The following is a 22493-nucleotide window of genomic DNA, read 5'->3' as shown; positions in this document are numbered from 1 at the left end:
GTTCATGCTCAATACTGCACTGACTATTTTTATTTCAAAAGTGTTTGGATCAATTATCTATCCTCATCTATCATATACACCCATAAAAATACCAGAGTTACCCTGTTAGAGGGAAAAGACAATATGATTTATATATATATATATATGCAAAATTAGTAGCTGACTTTTCCTTATGAGACAAAATATCAACTCTTAGAGAGATAAAAACATTACTTCTGGGAAACACTGAAAGTACAGTATGGCAGTAAGTCACACACTTCAATCAAGGCTGTTACTTTTTATTTAAAATTCAAAATACTGTTTGAATAAAAAAAACACCGAAGGACAGGTTTACATTGTTTTCAAGTCAATGTTAATGCAATACTCCCGTGTCTATACTGTATGTACATTAGAGGAGTTATTGGTGGGTGCAACTGGTCCTCCAGTCCATACTGGCCATTACAAGATCCCTTCCTGATGCAATTCCAACGTAATGTTCCACTGTAAGATTGAGGACAAAATCCAGAGTTTCTGTTCTGTGTTAACATATATTCTGAAGATCAGAGTCTTTGGTAGATACCCCCTTGATTTGGCTAACTCACTGATGAAGTAATGTAAACTGAATTTGTATGCATGTTTTGTCCCACATAAGCTATACTGGAACTACTATTGTTGTCACAGCCAGTGGAGGCAAGAGGAACAATTACAGCTGCCAAGACTTGTTTCAGTGTTAGTGTCTCATAATGTCTCAGTGAACTCTGCAATCAAAGCTGTATACTGATAAGACAATACTGTACCACAGGAAGCAGTACTGTATCCTGCTAACAATCCATCAGAGGGTGTCGTAGCACAGTTTGTTCCAACACTGCCTTTGTACAGACAGAGGGTTTGGAAGTCACACACACCAGAGGTTTGGATGCTGAAGGAACTGTTTGCATTAACTTTCAAGGCTTCATTTACTTCCTACCGGAAAGCTGGAAGTGAAGAAATTTCTTCATACATGAAAAAAGCCTGTTTACTATGAAATGTACATGATTTTCCAGATGATTTATATATATTTTTTTACATTGGGTACTTTACTGCTGACCTTTGCACCAGTTAAAGTTATTCACTGGACTTGAGCTGCTGAAATTTCAATAAACACTGGAAAAATGGTGGAGGTCTAAAACATTCGACTGGTAATATATAAGCCACTATAAGACAGACTTTAAAAAAATGTGAACCTGTTCTTCAAATACAAGAGGTTGATAAGTTTGTGGCCTGAGGTAGACAGAGATGAGTTAAATAGCTCACATTATACACAAAAGGACAACATCAGCCTTTATGTAGATATCTGCTGAATGTGGATCTCGTCCACCACCCGCCCTATTCACCAGCTTTGGCCCCTCAGGCTCACCCAGTGTCAGCTGGGATAGGCCTCCTGGATGAAACAGAAAAACCACAAAAGTTATTAACTTCAAACTCTGTAAAGACTTGAACTGCAAGTGCGTGTAACAAGAACTGTTTAACTCCTCCTTCTGCCTTAGGCCACAAACTTATCAATCACCCTCTGTAGCTGGCACACAACAGGAATCTAGTTGTTGAATATTATACAGCGATTTATCAAACACTTTAGCAAACAGTACAAACAATTAGCATTCCCGGTTTGAGAGGTCAATCCCGCTCCATCTCTCAAACTGTGTGGACACTTGAGAGGCTCCAGATTTTGTGCGTCAGAGATTAATTTAAGTGAACTTTGCACAAGCAGAATGAGAGGAGGTCGCTTCATGATGGTTAGTGAAAACATCTCACCCTGTTCCTCACAGAAATGAATGGGAGTGACATCTTGATTTTGAGGTGACAGCCGTAACTGGCATGTTCCTTTATTCGTTTGCTTAAAAACCTGTTTCACTCAAAAACTTAAATAAAAGCTGGATAAAACCACATTTCACATGTACTTTGAAGACGGTCCCTCACTTCAGTATCATTTTCCATACTACTGTTGAGTTGCACAAGATTTTCAAAGTGTCAGTTTTCATTATCGAATGATAGGATGAAATGAAAAATCAATCTTTATTCTGCACTACACAATAAAACAGGTGAAAACTGATGATCGTGTTGAAAAGACTCCAGATTTTGTCTGAGGTAACTCAAGAGCAAAGAGAATTAAGGCAGGGTCAGTTCACTGCCAGCAGTGAATCAGTCTTACTCTAAAAAAAAAAAAAAATAAGTACATCTGTGTGGGTGTAGCATGGGTGTACAGGGCCTTTCAAAGCCAAAATAAAACAGCAACACAGTTTCTGTATTTAAAAAAATATATCTGAATACATATCATCACATGATCCCAGTCCCAATTGCTGTGTGGGACTGTTCTAAGTTCCAGTTCAAGCCTGCTTGTTCACTAAAGACAGATGCATAGAGGCACATTACTGAGGATGAATGTAATGCCACCACATCTGCACAGGAGGTGCAACAGCATTCACTTATGTCACTAGACATAAATATATGACAAAAAACAAAACCAAAAAAACAAAGAAGAAGGATCTCCATGTCAGGAACAAAAAAGCTCCATAAAAAAATGTATATATATGCAAACAATCGCAGCTGCTTCCTGAAGCAGTGAGAAAAGCTGTCCGTATTCTATTTGAGCAATATAAGGCCAGGAGAGGACTAAGCAGAGTTGCATTGTGAAAGTCCATATTCTTCAGCGATGTACACAGAATGTTTGAGGGGCAGGGGCAACTACTGAACAAAGGGAACTTTGCCTGGGTGGGTAAGGCAGAGAGCTAAAAAAGAAACCCAAGGAAAAAAAGGAGGAAAAAAAAACATTTAAGAGCTGTTGATAAATCCTGGAAGGCACAGCATCCAGAAGACTCTCAATACCCAGACAGGAAGAGAAAACAGCAGGAGCCTATGAACTTCAGTCCCAGCTGAGCAGCAGATGGGAGACAGGCTATGTAGGTGGTCTTTGTGACAACAGTGATTTGTCACAATACTAATGGGAAAACAGTCTGATGTCAGGTTCCAGAGCACTGGACAGCTAAAAGGTTAGATGTCAGAGAGCATGTTGGTGGCTGCAGAGTAAGGCCTAAACCAAAAATGGAGGAGGATCCCAACCACAGCTGTGGACAGCTCAGGGAGGTGTAGTTGCAATGTGTGTGTTGGTGTGTGAGAGACCCAGTTGGATAGGGTTTTATATATACACAACAGTGAGCACCATTTACCAGCTTATTTGATACCTCATGAATCATCCAGAGGTTGTAAAACCACCAGGTACTCCAAAACATGCTGGAAATTACTGGTCAGTACTGTTAGACCTACAGCTGATGATGTTGGTGTTGGTGTGTGTGTTTGTAGGGGTTGTCAGTAAAGAGCTTCAGAGTTGCTGCTTCTGGGTTTCTTAATCTTCTCAATGTTCTTCAGGATCATATCATGGAGAGTCACCTAAAAGCAGCAACAAGCAGAAATGTTAGAATTAGATTTGTTGTTAAATTTAGCATAAAGATTTAAAGGTCTGCAAAAATGAGTTAACAGGCTGCAATAAGCCCTAATCCAGGAATTCACACTATATATGACAGATGATTCAGTCATTCAGTTGGTCATAAAACATGTTATAGAAAAAATGGTTAAAACACAAATGTCAGGTCTAATGATAGTGGATAGCTATATTAAATACTGTACTGATGATGCAGCGTCATGTCTTCTCATTTTGGACTAATGTATGCTGGTACATGCATTACATCATTTCCCATCAGTACAAACAATAGCAAGCAATGCATTAATATCATCCTTTTCATTGAAGGTATAGTGCAGAGGAGTTCTTATAAATGAGAACCTAGAGATCAGGCTCCTCCTTTTCCTGCTTCACTGCAGCTTGTATGTCTGAGGGTTTAAAAAGACAAGTCAGCACTCACATATTGATTCCTGAGCTCTGAAACAATAATCTTCAAACTGATGTACTCCTTCTCGTCAATCTCAGACACTGTCCTTCTATAGTCCTCCTGCAGAGTAGAGATGTAACATTGACAGTTCATCAAAGCTGTATTCTCAGACAAGAGCTCAACTCCAGTTATACACACACCAAGCACTTTATTAGGAACACCTGTACATCGTCTTATGGCAGCAGTACAATGCATAAAATAGTAGCAGTTAATATATATTCATATATTATTCATCAGAATGAGGAAAAATGTGGCTGGTTTGAGTATTTCTGATGTTGATCTAACGGGATTTTGATCTGTTGATCTATGACAGTGAGTTCAGTGAACGTCAGTTCACTTCCTCCCAGTCTCCAGATCTGAATCCAGTAGAGCAGAGGATGTGGTAGAACAGGAGATTGGCAGCATCAATGTGCAGCTGACAAATCAGCAGAAATGATGTGATGCAGTCATTTCAACATTGAATGTCATGAAAAACTGAGGATCTAAGAGCAAAGGGAGGATTACCAGTATTAGTATGGCGATCTTAACAAAGTGCTTGGTGAGTGTATTGTATACTTTCTGCTGTACACCCATATACACACTACTTACCACGTGAGGGTACTTGGTGATTTTGGAGACAAGCTTGGCTCTGGTGATGTAATATCTTGAGATTTGGTCCAGGTAAGACACCGCCTCTGACTCTACTGTCCTCAGTTCTGCCACTGTCTCCTCCTACAGACACACACAGACATGCTGAAAATAGACACCATAAAACACATCCTGTCACACATGGAGAAAACCTCTTCAGTAATTTAAAGTTATCTTTCACTGTCTTTTAACCACAATAATATAACAAACCTGCATGATTAACAGGTAAGTAGGCTGAGATACTTTAAATAAGACCTGATTGGTCAGAACCAAAACACTGATAAGCTCATCTGCATTTGGTGCAGCTATTTGTAGGCATTGCCTGCTGATTAGAAGAAATTTTCATTTTCTTTAATAATTGTGTGAGTTGTGGAACTAAGAAAACATTTTTGAACATTCTGTTCTGAGTTGAGCATTAAACTGTTGTTAGTATCTTATTGTCAGTGATTTACTGGCAGAGGAGACAGACAGACATACACACATACAGACAAACAGATGCAGAGCTATGATTACATCACTACCATCTGTATAACCATAGCAGCAGAATGCTTCCCAACAAAAAGACATCTTAATTAAAACCATCTTGACTGCACACCACTTACTCCTCTATTATTTGCTATGGAGAATGTCCATGCTCCCCCCAGTGTTAAACATACTAACTGCAATAAAGCCACTATTCACAAACACGTAAATATAAAACAGGAGTAAATATTAGTAAGGGGAGACAATCAGACTAAGTCTAAAATAATCTGTGAAAAATGGGTAAATGGTTAATCCAGTTTCCTCAATTCGAAATGACTATACTTAAACTCAAAATGACAAAATTATAGCACACAGCATGTGCATACCATTTTAATCAATATCCTGTTAATTTCATTATCATATAGTGTATTTTATTTACTGACATCATCACCAACTGACACAGACCAGAACAGAATTATCTTAAAGCGTGTCCCCACATTTAACCTATAAACACACATTCTTAACATAATCAAAAAGTTCAATCAAATCTCACATGGCACTCACACATAACCATAGACTAACTTCTGGTAGTTGCATGTTCTCAGTCTCATCAAAATACAAATCCAATCCAGGGTCACACATGTAACCACACACTACTATGTAGTGTGTGACTGGATTTTCATACTGCATTTTACTGCATTGAGTTTGAATTCATTTGAGCAAATTACATGTTAATTTGAATTCATTCAAACTTGACTTTTTGACGAATTGACAGGACCACTATATGGTTACACCATTACTACAAGGGCATGTTTTTGAGTAGCTAGTGAGGCACCTTTCAACTTAATAGCCTAAACTCCCCTTTGTAGAGGCACTAGCAGCCTCTGCTGGCTGTAAAGAATATCTATGTACAGTTTATTTGTGAAATCAAATAATAGACAATTTCAAGTGTGTTCTGTCAGTTTATCTTGCATAACAATGTGAGATTACTTTCATAACTTGGTATTACTGCATATTGTTGTTATTTGCTCCTTTACAGAAATTACACTTAAATCTGGTTGTTAATTCAATACTACAAATGACTTCCCCTTTATCTTTAACCATACACCTGCACAGTCAGCAAGCCAGAAGAGTTAATGACTGCACATATAACTTTACTGACTGAAAAAAGTAGATTTCGTGTTAGGTTACTCTTTCAGTACAATTCTGAAATATACAGTACATTTTAAGAAATATGTGAGTGTCTTTGCACAGTCCATTTCCAAATGTGTATTTTGTGTATCCTTATTTTTGAATTTGAACAGAACAATCTGAGCAGAAACATCTGATGAAGCTGGTAAACACCCTGACAAGTCATGTGTAGATAAAGCACACTGGAGTAAAGTTTTAAGCTTACAATTAATACAGGCAGGACAGAAAATATTCTTTTTAAACTCATGGTACCAGCTTTGTAATGAGAAACTATGAGTTATTTTAGCCTCATATCTGCTTATGAATCAAAACCACTGAAGTGAAGTCATCAGTGAAAACTGACCTGTATGGAGACACCAAAGTTGTTTCCATCTTCTATTCTTGGAATGAGCAGCTGGACCCACATCTTAACCTGATAGTACAGAGACATGGTGAGATTAGGATCTTCTCAGTGAACACTAAATGACAAATGGCTAAATAGTAAAAAATGTAAAGCATAGAGATATTATTAAAATAATATAGCCCAGTATTCATAATTTAGTATTCATTCATAATAATATACAGTCATAAATTTCTAACTTTTAGGCTAGTGCTATTTAAACTTATGGTGCTTTCACCCCCCACCAGTTCAGGTCAAATGAGCTGTGATGTTTTTGAGAATGATATTTTTCGAGAGAGAGACTGAGGAACGGTGTATTTTTACTTCAAGTTTCCCTTTTGTGTGTGTGTGTCTGTATGTGTGTGTACACTTACTGTGTTGCACTTCTCAATCAGCGTCCTGATCTCTGGTTTGACTCGTTCGATCAGGTCCATCAGCCTGGTGTTACATTTCAAAATTCCCTCTGGCATCATCGGTGTTTTTGTTTCCCCTGGGACCAAACACAGACAGTCCACATGCACAAACTGTTCTTCTCAGTAAAGTGTAATGTTGCAGCTGGTTTGCATTCTCACACTGCTTAATGATTTGGGCAAATAAAGTACCATCATTCCTAGCCATCGGTCCTAGCCTCGCAAATCCAGCTCACTGTCTCATTGTCTGTTCTGACAAGGCTCAACAGGCACTTGCTTGATCATAATAAGTGTTGAGTTACACTTGATGACTGCTAGTACTTTCCGTCATTCACACATCAACACAAAACTCTTCTAAACCTAAAAAGTGGAATAATACACAATTCACTATTTTAGAGTTGAGCAACACAATGATATGAGGGACTGCAGCTAACAATATCAATGATAAAAGATGTTAAAAGAAAAAATGGTAGTCACTATTTCTCAAAGTGTCTTGAATTTGCTTATTTTGACTCATCAATAATCTAAAACCTTCAGATAGTTAATTGACACAGTAAACAGTACATTCATTCAGTATGTTCATTTGACTAGAACCAGAGAATGTTTGATAATTATGCCTGAAAAACAATCATTACAATGAGTTTCCTATTCATCACCTAAGTCACTAAGAGTCTCATTCATACAAAACCCAGACACACAAAAGAAGATTATTTTAAAAACTCAGCTGTAGTTTTCTACCTTGTCTGCTCTGATCAGGGACTCCATCTTCTAGTTTCCTCTTCTTGGTATTCTGCATGACAAACAAAATGTCAAGATGTTATTTCTTTTTTAACATCTTAACAATGATGGATTAATTGCCATGACATTTGGTACAAATACCCATGCTGCCCAGAGGAAGGTTTTCATGATTCTGATCATCACTTAGCCTTTCATCTAGTGCCATCATTCAATCAAAATTTCAATTTATCGAACACTTTATGAATTAAAGACAGCTGAAAATCTAATGACATTCCATCAGACCCAGCTGTATTTTGTGTTTAGTGCTAACTACAAGGTTTCTGCAATGATCACCAAATGAAATTTAGGACTTTTAACAACCTTTTTAATGCCTCATGGAATGCAGTTTACTTTCCTCACAGTCATACTGCTTTACAGATGACAGACAACCACTAGGGACAATACAGTGGCAAGAAAAAGTATGTGAACCTTTTGGAATTTCATGGTTTTCTACATTAATTTGTCATAAAATATTATCTGATCTTCATCTAAGTCAAGGGTATTGACAAATAAAAATAGTAACACAAATGGTTTTTTTTTTTTATCTTTCATGTCTTTATTGAACACACTCATTCAACATTCAAAATGGTAGTGGAAAAAGTAAGTGAACCATTGGAATTAATAGCTGGTTGACATACTTTTTCTTGCCACTGTAAGTCCAACAATTATTTATTAAAGCTACAGCATGTAATTATTTTCTAATATTGTTTTAGTTGAAATATGCTCCAAAACACATTTTAATGAGGAGAGATGTTGTCAAGGCCTCTTAGACCAGCAGAAGCAGCAGTGATACTCCCCTGCTAACTAATGACAAACCAATCAAGGCCAAAGTCAAGGGTGGGAGCCTGCAGCTGTTGATCAATACATAAACGCGATCTGGTTTACCACTCGTCTCACACTGAGGCTTCAAGTTAGTTTTCAGCTTACTTTTAAGTCACAATTTAGGTCCTGATAGTGCGGTCATGACAGAGAACCACACTGACCTATTAGATAAACCTTTAGCTTCACATTTCCGCTGGACAGTCAGGATATGGTGAAGGTAACACAAACCCTTCAACACTTCTCAGTTGTGATAACTGTGTGGGAGTCAGTGAGTTATGCTGTTTAGAGCTCATTACTCTGTGAGCCTCTAAATAACAAGGGTGCATACCTTGGTCTCATCTCTAATTCATTCACATGACACTACGCCTAGAGTCAGGAATCCAGGTTGTGCTGAGCTCCACATGGACTGTTAATTCACCCTCTGTAATCAAACTAATGAGCTCCAAAAAAGAAAAAGAAAAAAAAAAACACAGCCATGGTACAACAAGCCTGCCTAGCAGTATCAGTTATAGGGCTAACAGTTTTCAGACAATTCAGAACAAGTGTTTTTATCAGCTGAATGTCAGGGCTGTCAAAGTTTTTGAATAGGGTTTTGTTAAAAGTAGTTCTCCTGTTTCTTCTGGACAGTCATGGATGGATGTCTATGTTTGGAATACTGACCTGCTACATTAAAATATTTATTCAGATGCACCTATTGCAATGCAGGTATTAAAGAGGTACTCTACAACTTTTGTTGAACTTCCATAAAGTTGGGAGACAACAGGTTAAAAAAGTCAAGGTCCAAAAAACACTAGATCCTATATTTCCCATGCAGTGTGTGCAAGAGGGTGATGAGAAAATATAGTTTTACTCTTGATGGGATCGGCTAGTAGGGAGCCACAGCCACAGAAATGTTCCCACACAGTCTCCATGTCGCCATCATCTCAGACATACAGTGGACTAACTCTCCTCCGTTTTTATTACAAGTGTGAATCATTCACTTCTTCACTAAAATCCATCCATCTTTCACAATGATTTAGGTTTTTTTTTTTCAACAATTACTTTTTGTTTAGTTGAGCTCAACCATCTGTTATCACATGACTGACTGCAGACTCACCATGTCCATGCCATCATGGCTGTTAGTAAAGAGAATCGGGTCTGGGACTTTGAAGTTGATCTCTGAATGTATTTCCTTCAGGTCAATCACATTGAGAATCGGTTCCTGGATAAAGATCACGTGGAAAAGGATGAAAAAAGTACAGAAGCTTTGTACAAAAACAAGAAAGAAATACATATTTCATAGGCCTGAAAAAGCTAACACATTCAATGTATTTTTAGAATGATTAAGCCAAAAACACAGATAGAAAAGATGACAAGGAATGAGGAGAAGAGAGAGTTAAGTTTCCAGCCAGACTCAAATGGTGGACAGTGATTTTTGATACTAGTCATTGCCTGTAGTTTTTCAGCAATAGTCATTCACTGGCAATTCAACGGTTCTGGCAGGATTCATCCCTCATGCAGACTCAGGCAATTTGAAATCAAGTTGCTTGAACCTGCTTGAGGGATGTTTGAGATTGTGCTGAGCTTCTTCTTTTTTTTTGTATTTCCTTTCCTTTAAAAATTGTCAACGGGTTAGTCACTGTTCTATGTTCTATGTACAGGAGGGGCTCTGCTATTGTGTAGTAGTAGCTTGGCACAGATGAAGTCAAGTGTGTCATGGCTTGTCTATAGAGAGCATGCTACATAGTTTTGGTATTTTTGTGGCTAGGCTTTCCTGGTAAGCCTGTGGTGCACATAGTAGTTTTAAACCACCTGTGCTCTTAGCAACGCAGGTGCATACAAAATCAACCAGGACCGAAATCTGCAGGACCATATTATTATCTTCCTATATGGTGAAATGGCCCGTTAGTCAGGTAACTTACCTTAAGGAAGTGATCCAGCTCTAGGAGTTTTTGAGGGAAAAAGCTGGCGACCAGATGCTCGGCCTACAGTGGCAAACAGCAGAGAACAAGAGTGAACTTATTCTTACACTGTTAACATACAACATAAACTGAACCAAAGCAGAGAAAACATAAAAGAGAAGGAAAGCAAAGACATAATCAAAATATTCAAATGTATGATGCTCACCTCACTGGTGATCTGCTCCCTGAATGCTTCCACCTGTACCAACAGATTGAAGCGCAGTTAGAAATTAACCACACTTTTTTTGGAGAGTGTAATGCTTGTATTTTGGTTAATTAAAGTATAATCTGACTGATGCATGATTTTATATGATCTCATGATATTGAAATTTGAGAATTTAAAAATGTGATAATAATACATTGACTGATTGAATCTTCTTTTCACAACCCACAATATAAATGAATATTTTTGTTGATGTTCCCTTACATTTGTTCTTTTTAACAAGCGCAACCGAGAAATGTTCTAGGCAAGAAGTTTTACAGCTGAAACATTAACTTACCAATGTTTCTAAATACAGCTCTGGTATTTCTCTGCTTACACTTCTTGTCATTAACTGGCTGACAAATTGGTCAGTATCAATATATCTGCATTGAGCAGCCAGTTAGGTTCTAATGTTAATTTCATATTCTAAATATTCTCTAAAGAGGCTATTATTCATATTTTACAATAGCAATTTATCAAATGACACTGTGAAAATAATGTGACCATGTGAAAGGGATAAGTGGTAGTAATGGGCCCACAGAGAATTATCACCTGAACCTGCATCTCTGCCTGGCTTTATGGAGCTTCATAGCAAGTTTCAGGTCATTGTCTCTGGTCCATACATTTATCTGTTTTGATTCACCCTCATTTCACCACCTTTCTTTTTGCAACAGTAGGCAGCAGTTTTCAGTGAAAAGTTCTATAGTACTTGCTCAGCACGAAACAGCAGATAGACACAGGTAACAGCTAAAGAGCCAGGTATTTCCATCAAGATTTGTTAAAGACCAAAACAGAGCTAAAAGAGAGTGCATACTGAACTTACACTTGCCAAGTGGCAAGAAACATGCTTCCAAATTAAAGCAAATGTTGCTTAGCACCGGCTGTACATTTTATATTACATGTTACACCTCTATTACTGTCTTCCAACTTTATGCTGGCTTCATGTCTTTCCTTATATCTCTACCTTGTGGAACAATGGGGTAACTGCAAAAAGAAAAACACCCTTATTCAAACCAGACTGGTTCTCTAACAACGTAGTTTTTGTAACAGATTTACTAGATGTGAATGGTTTGTTTTTATCATATGATTTTTATGGAAACTTGGGATATGGATTTCCAAAACAAATCACATTGAGGTCTGTAGAGCCATCCCACTTGTTCATCTTCATTACAGAAAATTTGAAAGTAGTCAAGGAGGTGGACAACAGGCTAATTTCAGGGGTTATTAAGAAGAGTATTTTTGGAAACTAAGAAGATAGAATTCAAGTTCATGCATGTAATTCTGATTCTTTATATCTGAAAACTGCTTTCACTTGTTATCTATCTTGGCCGATTGTCCCCAAAGTTAAAAGGAAGAGACAAAAAATAAATAAATAACATCTATTTATCCCACTAGGGTTTAGATTAGAATAGATTCAGATTTGAGTATGTGACTTGCTCTTTTTGAAACCTTAGGACATTGTCGTCTTACATATTGTGTAGTCTTTAAAGTAGTATCTCAGTATTTGAGTTTTCCCACATTAGATTCTTATTAGACAATCTTCCATCTAATGTATGTGATTTGGTTCAATCCAATTATAACCATGGGCAAACATTCATACATCACAGTAGAAAGGCTCCAAACTTTCAAATACTTTATGACTGATTTTCTAAAATATTTTAAATCCCTACAATTTATCACAAATAACAAGAAGATCTGCTGGGGACAGATCCAGCGACGAAGTCTGAGCCTAAGATGATGGCTGCCTTACATCCATTTCAATGTTCCATGTAAAATAACTTGGTTATATGGATGTTAAAGAATAAACGCTGTCACAGATCTCCTGTTTAAAAGAATAACCGAAGCAACAAGACTGAGGAGAAAATGAATAGATTGTTTTGATGTCAAATTACAATGAAATCATGTTCGTATCTAACGGGATGAGAGTGTTTCTGTGTCCTCGTGTTGAGACTGTCAAGGCTGACGTCTAGACCGCAGCTTTACGTCTCTGCCTCCTGCTGCCGCCTCGCTCTCCAGGCGAGGTTTAGTTCATATTGGACGAGCCTGGTATTTAGGCTGGAGCTGGCGCATTCAGTTTAGAAAACTGGTGGAAATTAATATTTGGCAAAATAGAACTATAAGACTGAGACTAGGTGACATGAGTAGAAATTTTAGATGTCATATCATAGAAGAATGAAAGTGGGAGCTGAGTGCTCATCACAGACCGGCTTGGCGTTCAGGCTCGGTGTCTCTGAGGACTCGGGAAGCTCACACACACTCACCTGGGTTTTCAGCTCGTTGTCGACCTTTAGAAGAGATGACATGGCGTGAAACAAAAGTCAAACGCTGCTTGGGTGTTCAGCAAAGCCAAACCTTTCCACCGTGCTCAAGTCGCACCGCAGGTACCAAAGACGTAATCAGTCAGCGACAGGCAAATTCAGCCGGTGCGTTTGCTTTTCTCATCCTGAGGGGGTTTACATGACTGTCAGGATGTCAGTGTGATGTCACCGCTCTCCTAGACGAAGCTGTGATAAATTCCAACTAACCCCCGGTTATATCTCTTGTGATGGTGCGTTCGACTGCGCAGCGCTGACTTGATATCATATGCGGTGCTTAAATCAACCGCAGAAAACTGCAGGCACCTTGCTCCCGCGTGATTTTAATGTCAGGTGACGTTGCGCAGAATTTCTAACCGACATGCATGGTTTTAAACCCAACATCAAGTTAGCGCTGCGCAGCACCTCTTAAAGGCGTACGCACCTTTAGTTTGCCTTTAATAATCCAAGAAACGGCGAAGGAAGAGTACACAAGATAAGCAAAACAAACAGTTAAAATAAAGTAAAATAATAAAGAGTGACAAAATATGAATCTAAATATTTGGAAAACCAAAAGTAAAAGTAAATAATCTTTTTTCACATTGTTCCAAAAGTAGCCTATAGGCCTTCGACTTCTTTGTTCAAATGCAGGCCTATTTATTATTATTTAACAAGTCTTTCATTCATTAATTAATATTTTCATGACTGACATCAAGTAGCCTATTAACACAAAAAGTGACACGAATGCACCTAGTGCATAAACATCAAATAACGAAAAAATAATAATAAATGGGACACAGTTTTCTTTCTGCTTGTGTAGGCTTTTGAGAAGGAACGGTTTATGGGTATTCAGTTTCCAAAAGGGGCTAGTGTTTTGGGCGTGAAGGTAAATTTGATGTATATTCAGAGAGGAGAGTAAACAAAATGTTAATGAATGACATTTATTCTGCCAGCTGCTTCTATGACACTAGACTGACAGAGGCGAAACTCATGAATCCTCAGTCCACTTTAAACTTTAAATTCATTCAGTGTGGATTTCAGGTAAGTTCTAACTTCCACGGTAGATAAATGGGATCAGAGTGCTAATCACAGAGGATGTTTCAGCACACACCTTTCACCTTCCAGTGATTTCAGTCAGTAAATGGGACATGTTTCTACACGGATGTATTTAACTTGTGGACAGTTCATTTGCGCCGCCCATCATATTTTGTCCTTTTTAACGGAGTCCACACTGTATCCTTCTTCACGGTAGTTTAATTTTACGAGTTTCGTCGTCGAAGTAACACTGCTGCTGACTTCACTTCCAGTAGTAAATCTTTAGCTTCTACTTTTCATTGTTTTATGTGACACTGAAGGGAAGCAGAGTTTCTGAGGAAGTTTCTGTGGAAGTTTTTTTAAAGTTTTTTTTTTTTAACCATGGCGTGTGAAGGAAATGGTATGTCCGGTAAGTTTGACAATTTAAATTTAAGTAAAGACAGTTTAAAGTTTAAAGTAACATAAGTGAACAGCCCTGTCTTTCATCGCTGCATGTTATACCGTCCACGACTGTACAAACTGGATACACTGACAACACTATAACAGTTCACAGAGACCATGGTCATATAATATTGCAAGTAAATGCAACATTTTAAACGTGTGGGGTGTACACTAAAGTTGCTGTTATTCCTCCACAGATGAGAGGATAGGGGAAGCCCTGATCAAAGAGTAAGTTTCTTTTTATTTTCTCGGATTTTTACATACTTTGCAAATAGTTTTACTCAGTGATGCTGTATTGATCAATCTCCCTGCCTATAACAAACTATCATAATTGTTTTAAAAGTAAAACGGTTTTGTGCTACTTAATATTAAGTCCTTCAACAAATGCATATTTTCATTATTGAGATATTTAAGTTGACATTGAATCAATGAATGAAAGATCCTCATCACAAGTTTCCACAGCTCATCACCTTTTCACATACTTGTTTTGTTCAATTAAATTTCAAATTTCAATTTCATCAATTAAAAAGACAATAACACAAACAAGAAACAAGAAAAGCAGCAAATGATTATATTCACGACTAGTGAATTCATTTAATTGTGACTTGATTAGTACAATTTATCAATTATCAAAATCGTTGATTGACTATTGACTAGTAATTAGTCAGCTAGCCGTTTTTATTGTTATAAAGTATTTAAAACTCATTTCTTTTTAAGAAGCCCAAACATTAACCATAAATGACTCATGTGACTTCTTTTTCATTTTCCAACCAAACTCTGCTTTCTTTGATTTCTTATCTAAAGCAAGTTTCAGTTTCATTTCGCAGTAACAACTCTTACCCTCTTACAGTAAATCACACCACTCACAAACCATGTTACGTACTTATACTGTGTCATGACTTACATAGGGAATAAAACACAATAAAATGAAACGTGACTGAACTTTGTGTCACTCTTCTCAGAGCTGGTTGTTCCAGCTTCTGGAAGATAACAGCAGGTGTTCTGTTATCTTAAACTGGACAGGATGCACAAAAAAAGGGGGGGGGGGGCTCTGTCTGGCTCTGAATCTAAGGATGGGCAATATGGTTTTTTATGGTTTTTGGGCTTTGGGATCTGATTTGAATTAACTGTGATCAGAGTCACAGATGTCAACAGGCCTGCTCTACTGACAGTGGTCAGCTGAATCCAGCTGTTCAATAGCCAACTTTAAACTAACTTCATCTTAGTGCAAACTGTTTTGGGGAATGTGTCCAATGTATGATTATCAAACTGTCTGTTGTTAAACTTGCAGTTGTTTGCTCACCTCTTTTTCCTCCCACATTTCCATCTGACCGTGACTGACTTCATCATTAGACTCTGTTCTTCCCAGTCTGTAAAAACTCTGAAATGTTTTGTTGATTCATTATGTTTTGTAGTAAAAACAAGAAAATATCTCGATATAACACGAAAAAGAATTTTTTCATGTTCTAGTTCTAGTTTAATCGTGAGGTTTGGACTCCAACCTGAAATTGAGGTGAAGCAGTTTGCTGGAGAGAAGATGGCTCAGTCTGTTGATTTGTTGAAACTAGAAAAACACGTGTAGTGTTACTAAAGGTAGTGCCATCTGAAGCTGAGCAGCTTGCTTGTTTGCTTTGTCAGTGAAGTAGCAATGTTTAGCCAGTCCCTGCAGTCTGTCAGCCTGGCTGTCAGCACAGAGTCAATCACCAGTGCCACCAAATAATTTGTCAGATTCACTCACTGACACTGCTGCACTGTAGAGCCTGGCTGTGGTAAAGGGGAGCATTTCTGCAACATGGCAGCAGTTTGAGGTGACGAAGCATGGTAGAATACAGTAAAGAAAGAACTGGATTTAAAAGAATGCCCGGATCAGTCCTGAGACTCGTACTTAGGATCAGCTCAGAATATCTCTCTTAGTATGTGCTGCTCAGTTTGGGAAAGGGCCTGTGTTTTAACTTCCTGTTCTCTGCCAGCGTCATAGAGGAGGAGCTGAAGGACATACCCTCAGAAGACGTCCCACCCCTCACTCCACTGGCTGTGGAAGTAAAGACTGAGCAGGAGCAGAAGATCGTGAACCAGCTGAGCAAAATGATCCGAATTATCGGTGACCGAGTACAGGGTGACAAGGAGTTCCAAGAGTGGGTGTATCAACCTCTTTATCTCAGAGCTCATGGTAGAACACTGAACACTTGTATGGCTCCTTAGAATTTTTTTCACCTAAACGTTTGTCTTGTTTGCAGTGCAATAGATGGGGTGGCACAAAGCTCCAGCTCCAAGTGGGATAGATTTAAGGAAGTGGCAAGCAAAGTGTTTGAACATGGGATCACCTGGGAGAGGATTGCTGTGCTTTTCTATGTCGCCGGCAGGTTGGCTGTCAGGGTGAGTTAGCTTCTTTTTGCTGCAGATCAGAAGGGGTCATGGAAAGATCTCTAGTGGTACCCCTTGTGGTCCTCATTTTTTGAGTTTCTTAATTGTGTTAATGATCATTACAGTGCAATTATGCACTTTGCAAAGATCACCTGTCCATTTAAGAGTGGGCACTGTTGTTATTTGCTTTACAATAAGGAAGGTTGAGTTTCAAAACACAAAAATTATTTGTCCGTTCAGCTGTAAGGATATCTGTATCTCTTTTCTTATTTTCCAATAACTCAGCCCCTCCTCTTGATTGAGACTGGCAGGGAATTGAGTTCTGTAGGCTCCACACATAATGACCGATAAGTAATGGCCAAAAAAATCAAATATCATTTCACTTAGGTTTAAACGTTGGAACCAGTCCCATGTGACATTGGGCGAGAGGCAGGGTATACCCTGGACAGATCGCCTGTCCATCGCAGGGCTGGCATATAGACACAATGGGCAATTTTTGAGTCACCAGTTAAATGAACCTGCATGTATTCAGGCTGTGGTAGGAAGCCAGAATACCTGGAGAAAACAGGGACAAGCAAACTCCACACAGAAAAAGCCCTAGGCAAACTAGGGTGCCAACCACTGCACCGTTGTTCTGCCTGCAAGTGATGAATGACACTGCAGTTACAAGCTTCATGTATGTCATCAACTGATCACTAAGTCTGCTTCCATTTCACTTTGTCAGCTTTTGTTTTTGTTTTTATTGATATTTATTGAACAACTTTTCCATCTCAGCCATGAGGAAAATGTTTTTTTCAATATTTCTATATTTCTGGCATTGATTTAGTTTTTTCTTTTTTTTCTTTTTTTCTTTTTTTTTTTTTACATGGACTGAAAAGTACCTATTGCAGTAGTGATCCCACCATGTAACTGAAAAAAATCTGTAGTTTATCTGCTTTACTCTGTGTATAAACCTTGTGTTTATACGTCCAACAGATGGTAGAGGCTCATCTCCCTCAGTCAGTGACAGACATCCTGAGGTGGACTGTGGATTTTTTCAGAAACAATCTCCTGGGCTGGATTCGGGAACATGGAGGATGGGTATGTTAGGCCTTCTTTTCTCTCAGATCACTCTCCTGTACCACGTTTGTTCCATGTGTGATGTGTGGTCACAGGAATATTGTAAGAGCACTGAAACGATTGGTCATTTAGCCTCACTTTATGAGATTATACAGCAGAGTAGCTATATTTATTTTTTCAGTCCAGTGGATCTTTATGGAATGCAGATTCTATCCAGAGAAGACAGTGAAAGGTGATATTTTATGTCAGTGGGGAATGATGTCAGCTTGGGGGAGCTGTTTAGCCACCAGATTCCATGTTCGCTTTGATCAAATAACCCACAGATGAGTGCTCAGTTCTACAGCAGTTAAATAACATCCTTCTTTTTAGTTGTTGCCTAAACTGATTGTAATTAGATTCAGTGTAACCCCTTGTAGGATGTTTCTGTGCAGGACCTTTACCAGGGGACCAAGAACCTTTTGAAGAACTCAGGAACTTAATCCATGTTTGACCAGAGGTATTAGACTAAATTTAGACCCAGGTGTAAAAAAGTCTCTGATCTGAGGGTAGTCCTTCCTATGGGTTCAGTTCAGAGTTTGCAGAGCCAAAAGCCACAGATCAGTCAACACCTGTGTCCTCCTGCTCTTTGTGGTCACCTATACTGTGTTTTAATGCAGCCAAACCCACTAAACAGTTGTTCTGATTTACATATTTTTTTCTGCTCTGACAACTGAAAGAGTATGAAATCATGATTTGATTGCTGTTCATGAACACTACATGTTAATCAGTAGTGATTCCCACACTGCAGACCTGTGGTGGTAAAATCCAGAATTGGACTGAGGGCTGAAATGAAGAAAAAAAGATGTGTTTACAAATTGGACAGGTTTATGTGGTGTATACTCTCAGTCTTACCTTCAATCAAATCACTTAGGTAGAACAGAAGTCTATTTTCAGCTGGCTGCGTCTTATTTTATTTAACTAATAAATCCTCTTCTCTTCAACCCACGGAGACGCGAGGATAGCTGAATTGTTTGCATACAGTATTCAGTTCAGTTCAATTCAATTTTATTTATATAGCGCCATATCACAACAAAAGTCATCTCAAGGCACTTTTCATATAGAGCAGGTCTAGACCATACTCTTTAAAATAGGTATTTACAGAGAGAGACCCAACAAATCCCACCATGAGCAGCACTAGGCGACAGTGGAGAAGAAAAACTTCCTTTTAAGAGGCAGAAACCTCGAGCAGAACCAGACTCAGGGTGGGCGGCTATCTGCCTCGACCAGTTGGGTTAAGTGGGAGAGAGAGAGGGGGAGAGGGGAGGAGAGGGTGGAGAGAATAGTGGGAGAAGAACATAGCATAACATGGGTTCCATATAAGATGTAAGGTGATGCCAGTAATACAGCAGTAGTAATGATAGTAGTGATAATTAAAGTATTAACTGCTAACATAGCAATACAACTAATAGCAGTATAAGTCATTTCTAATTGTAGCAGCAGGTGTTGAGTGGAGTTGTAGGAGCAGCAGGAGACTTGTCATCACAGATCAGACTCTACAGCTCCAGAGGCAGAAATACCTGCAGAAAGAGACAGAAGAGGAGAGAGAGACGGAAGAGCACAATACTACAGGAAAGGGGACATATTGAAGTATAAGAACAAAACACCTGAGTAGGCAGCTTTCATATTTTGTGTCAATGTAAAGCAAAAAGTCCTGAAATAGAAATAAATAAGCATCAAACTCAGCAGATCTTAGGAAAGAATTTGGAGTCTCCTGTTTAGTTCCTGTAGTTCCATGGGTCCTGGGAGTGTGAAGTTGAAAAGTGCTCAGTGTGTGTGCTGTGTGTCCACAGATCAACAGTTTCTCAGAGCTAGCGGTGGCATCCATGCAGAGCATGTCATCCATGAGCTCTCGCATGTCCGGCCTCGTCATCATCTTCATCGCCGGCCTGGGTCTTGGAAGCTTCATCACCTGGAGACTGACCAGATGACTCTGACCTCTGCGTACACACACACCATATTGTACGCCATTATTTGACATGACCGTAATATGTTTACCAGAGGGTTAATTGTTGTGCCCAGATTGTGATCACTTGTTGATGATTTAAATGTGTCACACACACTCTACCATTTTACTTTTCTCATGTTATCTATGCAAAGCATGAAAACTTGAAACAGTCAGATATTTCCACTGAAGATGTACTGTATCATGTTGAAAAGATATTCTCCCCTCACATAATTATGAAACAGAAAATCCAAAAATGAAACAATACAACAGTAAGAGTTACCCATCTGACCATATTGGCCAATGAGAAACACCCTCTTTATTTACTTTCAGTGGAAGTGATGAGGGAACAAATAGATTTTTCTTTAAAACATGCCAGTAGAAATGTAACATCTGCATTCAGTGTTTGAATAATCAAGTCCATTTACTAACAAGTACTGTCATGAAACTAGAGGAAAAAATAGTTATTGTTATTCATGTGTTTTATTTAAAGTCCCATTGCTTTTAGTCCTTGGAAAATGGTAGTTTAAGTATGAATTCCTTCATAGAATCCTTTCTGCAGGTTTAGTGTGACAGGTTTTACAGTTTATTTGCACAAATAATAATAATAATTTTCTTAATTCACAACCACCACCGAAATGATTTTTTTAATCATAACCGTGTCATGACATCAGTGGTTTCCTTCTCTGAGTGAAGAGTCTCGGCCTTTTTAATGCCACATCCTAATACATAGTATACTATACTATGTACTTTATGTATAAGGATGTGGCATCAAATGAAGAAATATTAAAGCTGTGACTCAGAAGTGTGACTCTGAGCAGTCACTGCCTTTTGCTTCAGTGGGGCAGAGAGGTCACTTTTCACCAAAGGAGACAAAAATGTTAAAGTCTTTATCTTTCAGATTTGTATTTTAAATTGACAAAGATTTGTATTTTCCTCTCTGGCTCTGTTATTGCAGTAGTGGATAATATATTAAAGGGCTTGTCTTCTTATAATTTTTATCACTGCTGTTTTTATTCAGAGTTGATGTATATGCCGATCAGCCGCAACATTAAAACCACTGACAGCTGAAGTGAATAACATTCATCATCTCTTTGCAATACAATGTTCTGCAGGGAAACCTTGGGCTCTGACATTCATCTGGATGTTACTTTGATACATGCCACCCAGTTTAATATTGTTGTAGACCAAGCACACTTCCCCATGGCAAACGCTCTCCCCAGTGGCAGGGGCCTCCCCCAGCAGGATGGTGCTCCAACCACACCACAAAAACTGCTCAGAAATAGCTCAAGGAACAAAGAGCCAAGGTGTTGACCTGGCCTCCAAATCCCCCAGAATCCAAATCTGATTGAACATCTGTGGGACCAGAACAAGCCAGATGTTGGAGGCCCCACCCTGCAACCCACAGGACCAAAAGGATCCACTGCCAATGTCCCAGTGGCAGACACCACTGGACACCCTCAGAGGTCCTGTTTCCATTCCATGGTTAATGCTGGGGGCGGTTAATGTTGTGGCTGATAGGTGAAACTACAGCAGGATTATCTTCTAGAAACATTATCATTGTGCAGTGCACAGAGTGCCTGATACAGGGCATGACTGGCATTCTCAACTAGTTTAAGTTGTTTTTACAGATATATCTACATTGGTGTTTGTATCACCAATAAGTAATGGTGAATGTCAGTAAAGAAATGGCAGACTACTTTTGAGGTTATTTAGAAACAATGTCATCATACAGTGGCAAAAAGAATTAAGTAAACCCTTTGGAATTTTCTGCTTTCATGCATCTGTGAGCTATGCTTTACAAACAAGAGATCTTATTAGACTTAGGATTTTAGACGTAAGAGTTGTTGATTTTCATAAAGCTGGAGAGGTATTATGATGAGAGGTACAAAGTCACTTCAAAAAGCTTAGATAGTCAGACAAACTGTCTATGAGTGGGGGTGGTTTAGTTCTAAAGGTGGGCACCCACCTAAGATGACTCCAAAAGCAAAACAGAGGAGTAAAAAAAAAGACCAGACTAACAGTTAAAGGCTTAAAGAAATCATTAAAGCATCTCTGTTTATCTCTGTTCATGAGTCCTATGTCCACACCGAAGAGGAAGCTGCTGCTCTGCCAAAAATATCACTGTGAGCCAGAAGTTTGCCAAAACGCACAATCACACTCGGGAAGAGGGCGGCACAATGATGCAGTGGTTAGCACTTCTGCCTCACAGCACAAAGGTTCTGGGTTTGAAACCTTGTTCTCCCAGGGAGTTTACATGTTCTCTCTGTGCCCGACTCCAGCTTCCTCCCACAGTCCAAAAACATGACTCAAAATTGCTCATAGGTGTGAATGTGAGTGTGAATAGTTGTTTGTCTCTATATGTCAGGCCTGTGATAGACTGGTGACCTGTCCTGGGTGTACTCCCCTCCTCCCAATCCCCCAAACTTCCAAATGGTCCAAACCTCCTCCCGAACGTTGTGCAGGTCTGATCCACAGACACTGGAACTTGTTTGAGGTTATTTAGTAGGTTCGACAGCTAATTAAATCCAGACGTTCACTTGCTTTTCCACCTGCACTCTTAATATGGGTGTGATCAATAAAGTATATCAATTTATCCACATTATGTCT

General features: G+C 38.8%; 2 protein-coding genes across 4 annotated transcripts; one reads left to right on the top strand and one right to left on the bottom strand.

Annotated features, from left to right (window-relative positions):
* Nucleotides 1-262: 262 nt before the first annotated feature.
* Nucleotides 263-13339, bottom strand: LOC108898553 (proteasome activator complex subunit 3). 2 transcript variants are annotated; one of them, XM_018698470.2, is made up of 11 exons: nt 12971-13339; nt 10674-10706; nt 10469-10531; nt 9664-9768; nt 7707-7758; nt 6933-7048; nt 6523-6591; nt 4488-4610; nt 3873-3959; nt 3280-3402; nt 263-1399 (listed from the first exon to the last, which is right to left on the bottom strand). In XM_018698470.2, exons 1-10 carry the CDS (start codon nt 13010-13012, stop codon nt 3322-3324), a joined length of 771 nt encoding a protein of 256 aa, XP_018553986.1. In that variant the 5' UTR covers nt 13013-13339; the 3' UTR covers nt 263-1399; nt 3280-3321. The 2 variants fall into 2 exon arrangements, with proteins under 2 accessions (XP_018553986.1, XP_018553984.1); XM_018698468.2 differs by lacking the exon at nt 263-1399 and having other exon boundaries at nt 2013-3402.
* An 852-nt stretch (nt 13340-14191) lies between these two features.
* Nucleotides 14192-20878, top strand: LOC108898556 (apoptosis regulator BAX). Of its 2 annotated transcripts, none has more exons than XM_018698472.2 (6): nt 14192-14438; nt 14677-14707; nt 16450-16614; nt 16717-16855; nt 17819-17923; nt 19732-20878. In XM_018698472.2, exons 1-6 carry the CDS (start codon nt 14420-14422, stop codon nt 19867-19869), a joined length of 597 nt encoding a protein of 198 aa, XP_018553988.1. In that variant the 5' UTR covers nt 14192-14419; the 3' UTR covers nt 19870-20878. The 2 variants fall into 2 exon arrangements, with proteins under 2 accessions (XP_018553988.1, XP_018553987.1); XM_018698471.2 differs by having other exon boundaries at nt 14193-14447.
* Nucleotides 20879-22493: the final 1615 nt, after the last annotated feature.

This window comes from Lates calcarifer, unplaced genomic scaffold, assembly GCF_001640805.2.
Source record: "Lates calcarifer isolate ASB-BC8 unplaced genomic scaffold, TLL_Latcal_v3 _unitig_4328_quiver_994, whole genome shotgun sequence".
Classification (NCBI taxonomy): domain Eukaryota; kingdom Metazoa; phylum Chordata; class Actinopteri; family Centropomidae; genus Lates; species Lates calcarifer.
This window is presented reverse-complemented; position numbering and strand designations above follow the sequence as displayed.